The sequence below is a fragment of the Nyctereutes procyonoides genome, unplaced genomic scaffold (genome assembly GCF_905146905.1).
Source record: "Nyctereutes procyonoides isolate TBG_1078 unplaced genomic scaffold, NYPRO_anot_genome, whole genome shotgun sequence".
Taxonomy (NCBI): domain Eukaryota; kingdom Metazoa; phylum Chordata; class Mammalia; order Carnivora; family Canidae; genus Nyctereutes; species Nyctereutes procyonoides.
In genome coordinates, this window is record NW_026575047.1 from 23,565,874 (window position 1) to 23,579,241 (window position 13,368).

The 13,368-nt window shown below is 46.7% G+C and overlaps 1 protein-coding gene across 3 annotated transcripts in view; it reads right to left on the reverse strand.

Annotated features, from left to right (window-relative positions):
• Nucleotides 1–861: 861 nt before the first annotated feature.
• The window catches only part of HS3ST1 (heparan sulfate-glucosamine 3-sulfotransferase 1), a 29,790-nt gene continuing 17,283 nt past the window's right edge, over nt 862–13,368 (reverse strand). Inside the window, exons 1-3 of one of the 3 annotated variants that reach the window (XM_055325965.1) lie at nt 7,495–7,598; nt 6,563–6,629; nt 862–2,817 (exon numbers count right to left, since the gene is read on the reverse strand). In XM_055325965.1, the coding sequence (XP_055181940.1) occupies nt 1,833–2,762 (930 nt within the window). In that variant the 5' untranslated portion in view covers nt 2,763–2,817; nt 6,563–6,629; nt 7,495–7,598 and the 3' untranslated portion in view covers nt 862–1,832. Of the gene's footprint in view, nt 2,818–6,562; nt 6,756–7,494; nt 7,599–13,368 lie in introns of those variants that run through there. The other 2 variants (XM_055325966.1, XM_055325964.1) reach the window with 2 other exon arrangements.

A 13,368-nucleotide genomic window follows, 5' to 3' on the forward strand; every position in this document is an offset into this window, starting at 1 on the left:
GCAAGGTCAGGTCAGGCTGCAGCTGCTGCCTCTAAGGTGACTCACTTCCCTGATCGCACCGCTGAGAAAAGCACAGGCTCTTTCTTGCCCCTCTCCTTGGGCTCAGTCACACCTCTTGAGGTGGGAGATGTTTGGCACCAGGGAAGGAATGTCAGGTTAAGTCAGGAAGAATTGTCTCTGAGTCTGGGCCTTTCCTTTTGAGTTCAGAAAGAGTAGGGTAGGATAAAACCAAAACACCACAAATCTGTACTTTGGCTCTGAGTGGACTCCGAGCCTTGGCTTAGAGTCAGTGTGACCTTGGCAAGCTCCTTATCCTCTCCATGCCTATTTCTTCCTCCTTGAACTCGCCATAATAATTCCTACTTCCCAGGATTGTTTGGGGGCATTTTCAATGAGTTGTATATAATTTCCATTTCACTCCTCTGCCTTAAAGATAAACTCTTGTTAGGAAATGGGTTTCTTTGGCTATTTTGGATTTCTTGTTTTGTTTTACATAATGATTATGTTTTGCTTTCATAATATGAAAAAAAAAAACACCCAGTGTATTTAATTCTGTAAAAGGCCAACTGAGTAAGAACGTATGAGAAAACCATGACTCAGGGGCCTTGCGGGACCACCTCCAACAAAGTGGTCGGCTGTTCAGGTGCAGAAATGAAACTGAAATCAGGCCTCTCTCCCCTCGGTGCAGGTACAAGGGCTTCCTTAGGCGCTACCTCCACTTTGTGCTTTTCTCTTTGCAGTTTTGACCCTTGGGAGTTTAAATTTCCTTTCCATTTCCGGACTACAAATTCAGAGTTGATTTTAAAAACACACACATATTTATGTCTCAGTGCATATGGAATATGTGTCTATAAATGGATATCGATCTTTCAGGAAATAGATGAACAAACTCCCAACCTAAGCAAAAGTCTACACCATGAGTCGGCTTTCCACAGAACCTGCAAGATGGGGACACACCCAGTTTGCAATTTCTCTTTTCTAAGTGGGTTTCCAGAGACCCGCTGCCACCTGGGGCAAAGTACACAGCCCCAAGACCGTTCTGAAGGCCAGTGCTTCAATCCCCTTTATTTTAGATTTTGCCCATTGCTGAGATCGGAAATGTACGCAAGCACTCTTTGAGGCAAAGATGTGTGACAAGGGAGCTTCTTGTTAGTATTGACTATTTCTCCGGTCTTAATATTGCTCGGTCCACTCTGAGTTTACAGGGGGTTAAAAAAATCCATGCTCAGGGACCCGCTGAAGTCGGGAATGGGTGAACCTGCCACCTCTACAATAATAGGGGACCTCGGTGAAGACAAATCTCACAATGCGAGTAAAAAATAAATCTGATGACCACAGAGAAACATTAAAAATTAAAATGAACAATGAAGAAAGGAGAGGGCGAGAGAGAAGCATAATAGCCACGAAAAAAACATTTCTTTTTAAAGTAACAAAGGAATATAGATTCTGCAATGAGTACAACACAGATGGCTATTTTGAGTCAGGGGCCGGTTAATTATATTCAAAAAAGACAGGGTCTCCAGGACTTTTTTTTTTTTTTTTGAAGTGAAATATTTTAGTTCCTTCATAGAGAGACATATTACACAATGTTAACAACCATGAAAAACAATACAAAATGCCCTCGATTTACCAAGTAGAAAAATATAACTAGTATATATGGCAATTGTGAATCTAATACTGTACAGGAGTAATTTATGGATTTTACAAATAAATTATAGCTTAAATGCCCTTTTAAAATTCTTTTGTTGTTGTTGTTGTTGTTGTTGTTTTTCTCCCCTAGATGTACACCAGAACTTACAATAGGAAAGGTTCGGAGCGTAGCTTATCGCAAATCAGTGCCAGTCAAATGTCCTGCCCACAAGCTCGAAGAATTTCCTATTTGGCTCGTGAAAGTATTCGTGCAGTTTATTGAGGAGTTTGGGGTCGACTTGGGGGTGCGCCCGGCCTTTGGACTCGTGCAAGCAGCGGTCCCGGCCGCCGTCCCGCAGGCAGTAAAAGCCCTTGGTTTTGTTAAAGTAGAAGTTCGAGGCGTTGATCTGCGGCGACAGCCTCAGGAACCTCTCGACCTTCTGGATCTCGGGGAAAGGGTCCCTGATGAGGCGGTCGCCGTCGACGATGTGGATGCGGCGCAGCGGGAAGAAGCGCAGCCAGTTCTGCAGGTGCACGTGGTAGAGGCTGCGGTTGAGCGCCTTGTAGCCCACGTTGAGCCGGCCGTCGCGCACCAGGAACTCCTCGATGGACGGGTAGGGCTTGCGCTTCTGCACGTGGTTGTAGAACACTTGGGTGTAGTCGGACAGCACGCGCTCGGACGGGTCCCGCAGGATGAGCAGCAGCCGGATGCCCGGGTTCATGCTGTGGACGCGCTCAGGCACTTTGGGCGACGTGAAGTACGCGGGGGTCTTCTCCACCGTGAGCTGGTGCGGGGACGAGAAGGGCATCTGGCCCAGGTACCAGCCCAGGCCTTGGCTGTAGTGCTCCTCCCAGTCGAAGAAGTGGACCTCGTTCTCGGCGGCGGCCACGTCGGGGTGCAGGCTGAGCATCTCCAGCAGCGCGCGCGTGCCGCCCTTGCGCACCCCGATGATGATGGTCTGCGGCAGCTGCTGGGCCGAGCCGTTGGGGGCCGCGCCGTCCCGGCCCTCGCCCTGGAGGGGGGCGGCTCTGCCCGGCTCTGCCCCCGGCGCCGCGGGGCGCGAAGGCGCTGGCGGGAGCTGGGCGGCCAGCAGCACGGCGCCCAGGAGCAGCGCGGCCGTGCGGGACACCATGGTGGCTTCGCTGCCTCCCGCTCAGGGACGCATGGGGGGCGCGGGCCGCCGGTTACTAGGAAACAAAGGGGGAGAGATGTTAGCCCCCAGTACACTCCGGGCCTGGTGGAGCGGACAACCCCGGAGTCCCGGGCAGGGCAGGGCAGGGAGGGCAGTCCCCCCCCCCCCCCCCCGGGGCTCCCTCGCTGTGACACTGTGCAGGGCCGCTCAGGAAAGGTTTCGGGCTTTGCAGAACTCTCTATGGCAACTCCCGGGATGTGCCGTTTTGCTCAGGTGGCCCCAGTGCACAGAGGAATGGGGGTGGTTGTGTTCCACTAAAACTTAGTATTTATGGATGCTGCACTCGGAATTTCATATAATTTTCATGCAACATCAAAATACTATTTTCTTTTGATTTTTTCCCCCAACGATTATATCTATTCAGTTCTCTGCACAAAAAAAAAAAAAAAAAAAAAAAAAAAAAGTCAGATTGGCCCTGCCCGTCAGAGTTTGCCAACCTCTGCTGTAAAGGAAAGGGTCGGAGAGGTCTTTTGGACCTCAGCAAACATCACGGAAATATCTACTACCTGCCAGCCCCAGGCAGAGGAGCGGGTGATGGGGAAGCAGACATTGTTCCTGCCCACCTCCCACCAGGGGCTCCTGATCTAACAGGACTGATCATTCTGTAATGACTAGTCCCCATTCTTTACCCCTCCGTGCATCCAATTCTCGTTTTGGCCTCACTGTGGGGGGAGTGTGCTCCCCAGCAATCTGATTTGGGTTTGGCCAAGGGCCTGGGAGTGGGAATGACAACATGCCAGTCCCCAGCCTAGGCCTCGAGAAGCTTTGTGTGTTTGCATTTGCCCTCTTGCACTTCTGCCTTGACCGTGAGCAAGATGTGCCCTGGCCAGCCTTGGGCTCCATAGGAAGAGGAGAGACACGTACGGCAGAGCACCACACAAGCCACCGTGTGCAACACAGCCATCCTGGCTCCATTGTGGCTCTAAGCCACTGAGTTTGGGGGTGGTCGGTATTGCAGAATAAATGTGGCAAAGGTTCTTTGATATAACCTGACTGAAGGCATCAGTGCTATATCTGCTGTGATTATACTTTAGGTGGGGTAGTATGAGGGCGCACATTCCCTCATTTTGCCTAAAACAACTTGGGGTGGCTTCATGGTAGAGAAAATGTTTGAAGTGAGCCTAGAAGGACAAACAGGTGAGGTGGCTTTCCCATGTGCAAAGCTGCACCGCTCATGAAGTCTGCTCAGCTGATTGGCGCTGTGACCCTATAGAGCAAGGTAGGAAGCAGGACAGCTATGGATAGGAGTCTTGCCTATGGACACACAAATTTAGTCCACTTCAGAATTCATAGCACAAATCCAAAACTCTGAATGCAGGGCTCTTTCCACAACCTGCCTCCTTTATATCTTCTCTTCTTTACCAACCTGAAATTTATAACATTTAGGCATCAAAGTCCCACAAGGACACAGCCACTGCTGGGCCAGATGGCAGGGGGTTCCCAAAGACAGAGGAGTCACGCCCACATTTCAGGGAACTGATTAACAACTATAATCATCAAGAAGTGTTTGACCGTCTCCTGGAAAGAGGACATTGAAAGTACTTATAAGTCATCTCTGTCCGAGCACAGTTAGGGAAGAGTTAGTGACAGGCTGCCTTGGGAACAGGGGTCTTGATAGAGCCAGCAAAAATGTTCTCCATCAAGAGCGCCCATAGTCTTCTTTATGCAAGGTTTAAAATTCACTATATTAGTTTAAACTTGTCCAGAATGCATAAATAAATTTTTGTGGTTTTCCATTTTTTATAATCAAACCAATTGCTCTACCTCCCTCAGATATCAACTGTATTAGCTGCTTTGAAAAAAATGTATATTAAAATGTATTAACCCAAAAAGGCAACTAAAAATTGGAATTTTTTAGAGAATTACAGAATACTGGAGAAGCGACTTGCACAAGCAGCTAATATAACTATTTAGGAAAAATACATAGAAAAAGAGAAAAAAAAAATGTTTAAGGATGGATGACCGATCAGCTGTGGTCCAAAGTTTTCTACTGAATGAACAAGCTCAATTTCATAGAACTCTTCCTTACTCACTTGAATGCTTTAGTATGTTTTAGTAAAATTTCATTTCTTTCTCAGTGTGGGTTCGACCTGTAAAGGCAAATGGATGCCACTGTGATTCCTTTTACGTATTTGGGGTGTGTATGTACACCTGTGCAAATGCATGCTTATGTATGTTTGTGCATGTGTGTATGCTCCTGTATGGGTGTGTGCACATGTGCAAGGAGTAAGGTGGGTGAAGTGCAGGAGAGAATGACTACTTTATACTACATCGTTTTCTTCTTCTTCTTCTTCTTCTTCTTCTTCTTCTTCTTCTTCTTCTTCTTCTTTTTAGAAAGGAGGAGAGTGACAGAGGTGAGGGAGGCAGAGGGAGAGGGAGAAAGAATCTTAAGCAGGCTCCATACTAAGTGGAGGCTCGATCTCATGATCCTGAGATCATGACCTGAGCTGAAATCAAGAGTTGGATGCTTAACTGACTGAGCCACCCAGGCACCTCTGGATCACACTACTCTTAGTGATGGCTATTGCTGATCCCATCTCATAGCTCTGATTCCAGACTCAAGAAGCAATCACAGATCCCGATCCTTCAATACCTATGACACAGTCAGAGGCCAGATCTGAAATTCAGCTGTTCTAACTATTCATGCTTCTCTATTATGAGGCATCCTGCTTGGTATAATGCACATCTGAGCTTTTTTTTTTTCCCCCTAAAGGGGAATTATCAACAGACAGCAGAGAAGAACCTAAATATATATATACTTTTTACAAAAAACAACACCAAAAAAAAACACACAGGCAATTAGTAGTTTAAAAGCTCCTCACTTCTCTTTAATACTTTCTAAAGATGTATTTACTTATGTCTAAAGCCTTCTACATTCCAAAACTATTTGAGGTATATAGAAAAAAAAAAAAAAACCTTAGCTAAAGTCTCATACACACATACCATATATATATATATATATATATATATAGAGAGAGAGAGAGAGAGAGAAGCATGTATATGTATGAGCTATATATATATAAATATACGTATATATACATATGTATAGCATGTATACGTATGGAACTTTAGCTAAGTTTTATATATATACATATAAAACATGCATATGTGTATATATACACACATATACAGATATCTATCTATCTATAAAATACATATTACGCACACACAGTGGTCACTGCCAGCCAACTTCCTCCCATGGTAATCTGATAATTTGAACTCAGTGGCACAGCCAAAATTTCTGGGCCTTTTACTAACACTCTCAGGAAAGAGATGACTCTCAGGCTCAGGTGAGCCCATGAGCCAGGACACCATGGCCATACGGATCCTGACACGAGTGCACATGAGAGCCGTGGCCACCAGGCCCAAGATAGCTTGCCTAAGGTCACATAGAAAATCTAGGCCTAAACCCTGTGGCTCTGAAATTCCAGTTATGTCCTCATCTCTCTGCCATTACTGCTGTTTCCCTAGCATGGGGCCTTCACAGGAAATGAGGACAATGTTTAGGGGGTCCTAAAGAAGGCAGGCCCTCAAAAACCTAGCGAGCCGTGACAAAGTCCCAGACCAGCGAGTCCGGAATCCGCTCACACAAAGGGTAGGGACTTCAGAATAGCACAGGGTCAGATTCATTTGTTTGTTCTATTCAGGAGGGAAGTCAACAGGGATTTGCCAGGCTGTGGGGTCAGAAATCCTGTCTCTGGTCAAAACAACTTGACCCTTCTTGGTTTCAGTTTTCTTACCTGTATAATGGTAACAAGTGCACCACCTCAAATGGTTTCCTTGAGACTGGACTGAGGTGACCTGTATCTAGAGGCATTCACCAATAGAAATATTAATGTGAGCCACATAGGCACTTTTTTCATTTATCAGACAAATATCAAAATTTATGGAACTTATGCTACCTATCTGACATTTTAACTGAGTTATAAGATTAACTTTCCATTTTTACCAATACTTTCTCCTCTCCGTAATGCCAAGCACAGCCCTTGCCCCATAATAGTCATGCAGCTGGTGAGTTATATAAATAAAAGTACAACATGGAGTTTTACTACATTCCCAGAAAAATCCCAGCATTTCTAGGCAATCATGAAGGCCACAGTCACCCTTCCTAAAGGTGGCAGTAACCATCATTTATTTCAACGTCTCTGACACTTAGCCATATCTCGCCCTGTGACAAAGCATCTATTATTATAGCTTTTATTATAAGTGTTCAAATGACCCAGGAGTCACATTAAGAAAAAGAAATACTTTTATCTTAACCCAAATATCCAAAACAGTATCTCATCAACACATAATCCCTATATGAAATTAAGGAGATGTTTTGCTTTTTTTTTTTTTCCACCATGTCCCCAGAATCCAGTGCGTATCCATTTACTCCTACAGCGCATCTCAAGGCCATATGGGCTGGTTGCAGCTGAAATGGGAGCGCAGGGGTACACAGAGCTCAGCAGAGTTGCAATTCTTAATTTAAGTGGAGAAAGTGCTCTCTGAATAGTCAGATCCCTTCACCCCACTCACAAATTAGGAGGAAGCCAAGTTGAAATTGTAGGCAGGATAAGGAGAAACTGATCATCCTCTCCGGGAGCGAACCAGGTAATATTGAACAAATGGAACCTTCTGGAAGTTTGAAGCCCTGAGCTGGCACAGGCAGTGAAAGAATGCTCAACTGTACCTGGAGCCCAGGCCTCCTGCTTTGCCAAAAGCAATGATGGCAGCTCCCATCTGCAGCACTTGTTACTGAGCAGACACTAGGCTGGCAACTTCGCACACTGGGCCCCTGTGATGCTCACTGCCAAGTCTTCAAGAGAACTGATCTCCCTGCAAGAAAGTGAGGCTCAGAGACATTCAGGGGCTTGTCCAGAAAGGTAGAGGCTGAGCTTGGAAACTCCACCTGAGCAGACAAAGTCAGGGATGTCGCTGCCCCTTTCACTCCTTGGTGATGCCTGGAGTTAGGGTACATGTAGTTGCTGGGCCTGATGATATGCTTCTCTGGTCCTGTCAAACATTCATACCTGGTAACGATCTTTTGATGAGGGACAGGGTTTCTTGGAAGGATGAGCAAAACAAACCCTCCTCTTCCCTTTGTAGGTGGATTAAAAGGTTCCAAAGAGAGATCTAGCCCCCTCTCCGTTCACTCCCCTTTATCAAAGATGCTGTTTTCTTGGTCCTGCAGTGATAAACCAAGCTCTGATTTGCAAAAATGTAAAAAGGCAAAAGTCTTCCCCATCAGTAACGTTAGGCTTCCTTGGGCCCTACCACGCAGGTGTTCACTGCATGCCAAGCATGGGGTGACACGACACAGGGGCAGCCCACAGGATTTTTCAGATGGAGGTTCCCTTGCACTTGAAATTAAATCCAAATTCCTTTCCAAGCCCAGGGATCCCCCAGGATGAGAGCTGCCTATCCCTCTGGCCTCAATCTGCTTCTTCAAGCCAAGCTCCCACCCCACTGACCTTTCTGTTCCTTTGAACACCAGCATTTATTTGCTGCTCCCTCTCTTTTAAGCATCCTGAGGCTTAGGCTTTCTGGGGCTGGCTCTTTCTTGTCATTCAGATTTTATTTCAAACACTGGCTTTCCCTACAACATGGGCCCACCTGCTCTCTTTTAACCATATTCTTTCCCATCATCCTGTTTTATATTCCTCATGTACTATCCAGAACTATATTTGCTTGTTTGCGATGCCAATATCAGAACCTCCCAAATGGTGTCCTGACTCCTCTCTGCCACATCCCCTGGGGCCTAGTATGATTTCTGTGCACAGTGGGTGCTAGCGATCCTATTTGCTAAATGAACACGTTGATGTAGCAGAAGGTTAAGCAAATGGCCCAAGGTACTGAGAAAGGCTCTTAATTCAATAGAAGGACATTCCGAACAGTTTGTCTACGAAAAAGGCTGTATCAGATGGTAGTGAGTTCTTCATCCCGAGAGTGTCAGGCAGAAACCAGATGTTGAAAGGGGGTCTCAAGATTTCTAATGGTGACTGGACAAGATCACCTGAGAGTCTAGAAAATATTTTAATTAAAAAAGGAGGGGAAGCAGTGAAATAACCCTTCAAAATATTTTAATTTTCTCCTTAAGTCTTCTTATTACATAATTCACATCATGACCTAGATTTCAAATGTAATTAACTACAATATATTCCCTCAGTCCCACCACTGCAACACATTCATGGATAAAGAGAAATAACTAGAATATTCCACGAGAGGTAAATTTAATGCATCAGAAATAGCGCTGCCTATAATCCCTCTGTCTATGGACACCTTTCCAGCCCCTCAACAAATATTAGTAGCACAGCTGGCACAGACCAGTAGCTCCTCTTGGATGGCAAGGAGGCTCAAAATGCTCAACCACAAGTCCCATAAGGGATATAATGAAAGGGTTGGAAAGGAAGAGATTACTAACTGGGTGCTCAGGGTGTTCCAGGCAGTGAGCATGAGTACATAAATGAACTCAGAATTCTAATACTCGCAACAAAACTAAGAGGTGGTTATTCTCATTTTATCTTCCTTTTTTAAAGCAACAGAAAGGTAATGTACAGTAGTGGGAAAAAAAAAAGAGCTTTTGCAATTGGGCAGATTCAGGATGGTATCCTTATAGCTCTCTGAACTCAGATAAGGGTCTTCCTTGTCTGAAGGGCAGCCCTTTTGAGAAGGGCTCAAAATACCCTTCTGTAAAGTGGGCAAAACCTACTTCCATATGGAGGCCATCAACATTAAGTCGGCATTAAGTTGGTAAGGACATTTACCCTTGCCAAATATATAGCACAGGGCTTGGCACACAGCAGGCATTCAACAAATGTGAATGGCCTGCCTTTCTCCCCATGACAGATATGCGATCAAGCTATTAAAGTTCAACGACCTTCCCAAGGTCACAGACCTAGGAAGTGAGAGAATGAACATTCCATGGGCCACCTCTAAAGCCTGCTGTGCTTCTTTTCCTTTGAGTGGTGGTATCTCCCTGTGGGCAGCAGGGGAAATGCATTCCAGGCAGAGGGGAGAGCTTATCCACGAAGATGAGAAGAGTAGAAAGGATGAGAGAGATTATACTGCCAGACAAGAACAAGCATCCAAGGGTGCTGAGTGATTTAATTTTCTGGAATGTACTGAAACCTCAGTAAGAACAACAGAACTGTCGTTTCCATACCCAACCAAACTTCTGAGCACTCAACAGTGTAAGTTTTTTTGTTCATCTTTAGGAGTCAAAAACATCTTCACTTTCACCTTTAAACAACTACTGAAGAGCACAGCATGGTGGTGTCAAATTTCCATCCTTGGCAGGTCAGCTTGGAAACCAAGAAGGAGGAAATAGATTCAGCTTGTGCCTGTCAGTCTATGAAAGGACAGTGATATCTCAAGACTTACATAAATATTTATTTTCTTGAAATTGCCTGCACATGACACTCTTCAACAAATGTTGACACCCGCTTTTGTTTGGATTTACTTATGGTAATTGCTGTGAGGCCTACCTCACATGGGGTGGAAAGGGTTCAGGGCAGAAAAGACCCAAGGTCAGTCCACATAATGTAAATAAGTTTCCCCGGGTCACATTGACTGTCTGGGGAGAGGAGGTGTAATTGGTCCATTTTCCCCTTGAGAACGAAGAGGACTTTTCGAACGCTGTTTCCTCCAGCCTTACTATGCTGCCTGGTGTCCACAGCAGTGCTGGGAGTTCTCCCTGTTTATAAAAGCCTACCTGGATAACGAACAGAACTCTGGAGAACTGAAGGAAGAAGGTATCTGGGCAAGCCAGGGAGGGCAGCACGGCGTGACAGGGATTTGGGGCCAGAATATTTCTATCACAGTCTTGTTTCTGAGCCTCTGAGAACTCCACAAAACCATGAGGATGAAAAATGCAACGTGTCCCACAGGAAGTCTGAAGCCAGTTCACATAAGATTCTTCTCCAAGGAGATGACAGATTAGGGCCAAAGGACCTGAATGAATAGTTGCTGGTGGGGGGTGAGTACAGTGTCCTTCCCAGGAGCTCGGGATGCCCCTTTGTAATTGCCTAGCACAGTGCTTTCCAAACTCAGACGTGCACACCGGTCCCCTGGAGATATAGTTCAAAATGCAGATTCTGATCCAGGAGGTCTGGAGAGAGGCCCAAGAGTCTGTGTTTCTAACAAGCTCCCTGGGGGAGCTGGCCTGGCCACCCTAAGCCCTTAGAATGGTAAGGACCCCATGAGTTCCAAACGCCCGGGGTCCATTCAGGTTCAGATACTGATCGCCATGGCCTTGGGCCGGGGGCGGCCAATGTTCCTTTGGTTTTTGTTCCTGCCTATTGTTGGGGCAGTTTGTTTTTAATTCCAGGACTGGAAACTATTCACGGTAGACAAAATAGAGAGGGACCAGCCTGGCTACAGAGGTGGAATTAGCTGCAGAGGGGGTTAGAGGGAACATGCTGAAATTAACAGAGGATTTAGAGCCAAAAACGCTGGTTCAAACCACAGCTCTATAATTTCAAATCCACAAGAGAGCATTGAAACTTGGAGCCTTAGATCCAGTGCACTGGCTCTATATACTAATTGCAAGGATTAACTAAAACGCTCTATGTGGATGCTGCAGATATTGCCATATTGCCTGGCCCATGGCAAGCCCTCAAATCATGGTAGCTATTTTTGTCCCTAAAAAAAAAAAAAAAAAAGAAAGGCTGTGGGGTATAAATGGGATCTGGGGATGATAATTAGTCAAACACATTTGTTCATGATCCAAAGTACTGCAGTGACTCAACCAAAGAGGAGCTCAAGGAAGAGAGGACAGTGACATGCAGAAAGGTTCCTGGCTGTCTGTCTGGGAAGGGGCCATGTGGTGGGTCCTCCCTCAACACCCCCTGCACCTGCACGAGCAAGGAGTGGCCAGGTGTGTGCAGCGGTGAGGCCCCAGCGAGAGAAGAGGAGGAGGAGCTGCTCAACGTGTTTAATCTGCCTGGCTGTGCACAGAAGGCAGCAGTGACCTAAATAAATCCTTCATTAGAAGCAGAAACACGCTGGCACAGGCAGTACATGGCGCAGCTCTGTGACAGGAGGGCGGACGGGGCCTCTCTTATTACTCGGCGCAGCTGAGTGGAAAGGGGGCCGTGCTGGTAGGCAGAAGGCAGGGAGGCCCACTGCCTTGACGTACCTGGGGGTGCGCAGCTTCAGTCTCTGCTCCAGGTGGGCTCACCCCTGCCCCCAACAGGGGTCATGTGACTGTGGGAGCTTCTGAGCCCAGGCAGTCATCACCCCCTCCCCAACAGGTGATGAGCAGCCACAAATCCCTAGCATGTCCCCCAGAAATAGCCAGCAAAGACACACAGGGTATCAGAAGCCCAAGGGCCATGTGCCATCATCTTGTCTGGTCCTTATCCCTGCAGGATGGGTAAGGTAGGAGGAGCATGGGAACCTCAGGGTCAAGAGTGCAGAGGCTAAACCAACTTGGAGATCCAGGTTTCCTGTTTCCCACCCCAGCAGACATGAGACACATGGAAATCTGTGCATCTCTTGTGTTAGGGCAGAGGACATTAGGATAATCTGGGGCTGGAAATAAATGTGAGCAAACCAAAGGAAATTCTTCCCCTACGCAAAGTGGAGGGGGGATTTACCTCATTTCTTAAGCCAGTTTGTATGGACTGAGTGTCTGTGTTCCTTCAAAATTCATATGTTGAAGCCTTAATCCACAATGGGATGGTATTTGGAGGCAGGGATTCCAGGAGATAACTAGGTTTAGATGAGGTCATAAGGGAAGGACTCGCAACAGGATTAGTGATGGGATAAGAAGAAGAGGGACCAGGGCGTTCTCTCTGCCATGCGAGGACACTGCCTGCAAGCCAGGAAGAGAGCTCTCAGCAGGAGCTGAGTCTGAGGGCATCTTGATCTCAGACTTCCCAGACACTACCACAACGGGGGGGGGGGGCTTGGCGGGTGGTGGTGGGGGGATGTATGTTGTTTTAGCCACGTAGTCAATGGTATTTATTACAGCTGCCCAGGCCAAATAATCCACAGCCCTTACAGGGAAAAGCGAAGACAAGAGGTTTCCCTGGGACTGCTGCGTATTTCTTGTGGTAACAGGTGACATCCGGGGACAAAGCTGGCTGGCTGGTGGGGCCTGCAGCAAGCATGGATCTGCCTTAAGGACCCAGCTTCTGTCAACTGCCCAGATGTTGGAGACGAAGGACCAGCGCCTGATCTTTGAAGTTTTCAAGATCCAGCTATGGGTATTTATGTGAAAACTCCTGATTTTCATGAGTGTCACAGACAGGTATTAGTTGCCACATAAGGTGAAGGTGGGGGAAAAAAGACTGACAGGTAAGCCTGCAGACACTGATGATGCCTGAGGTCCAGACTCTGCCCAGAGGTGATTGTTTTTGCAAGGCACCCACAACGTTTCTAAAATTGTTCTCAGTTATGGGGGATATAGAAACGATCCAGCCGTTGTCCTCAGAGCACCCTGTAAAGTAGAAGACACACACAGAAGGAGAGTCATCACCATGGTCAGTGTGACCATAGATCTGGCCACAGCTATGAGACAGCCCGGAGGTGACACTGAGCTGGATGGAGGAAGAGCAGGGAA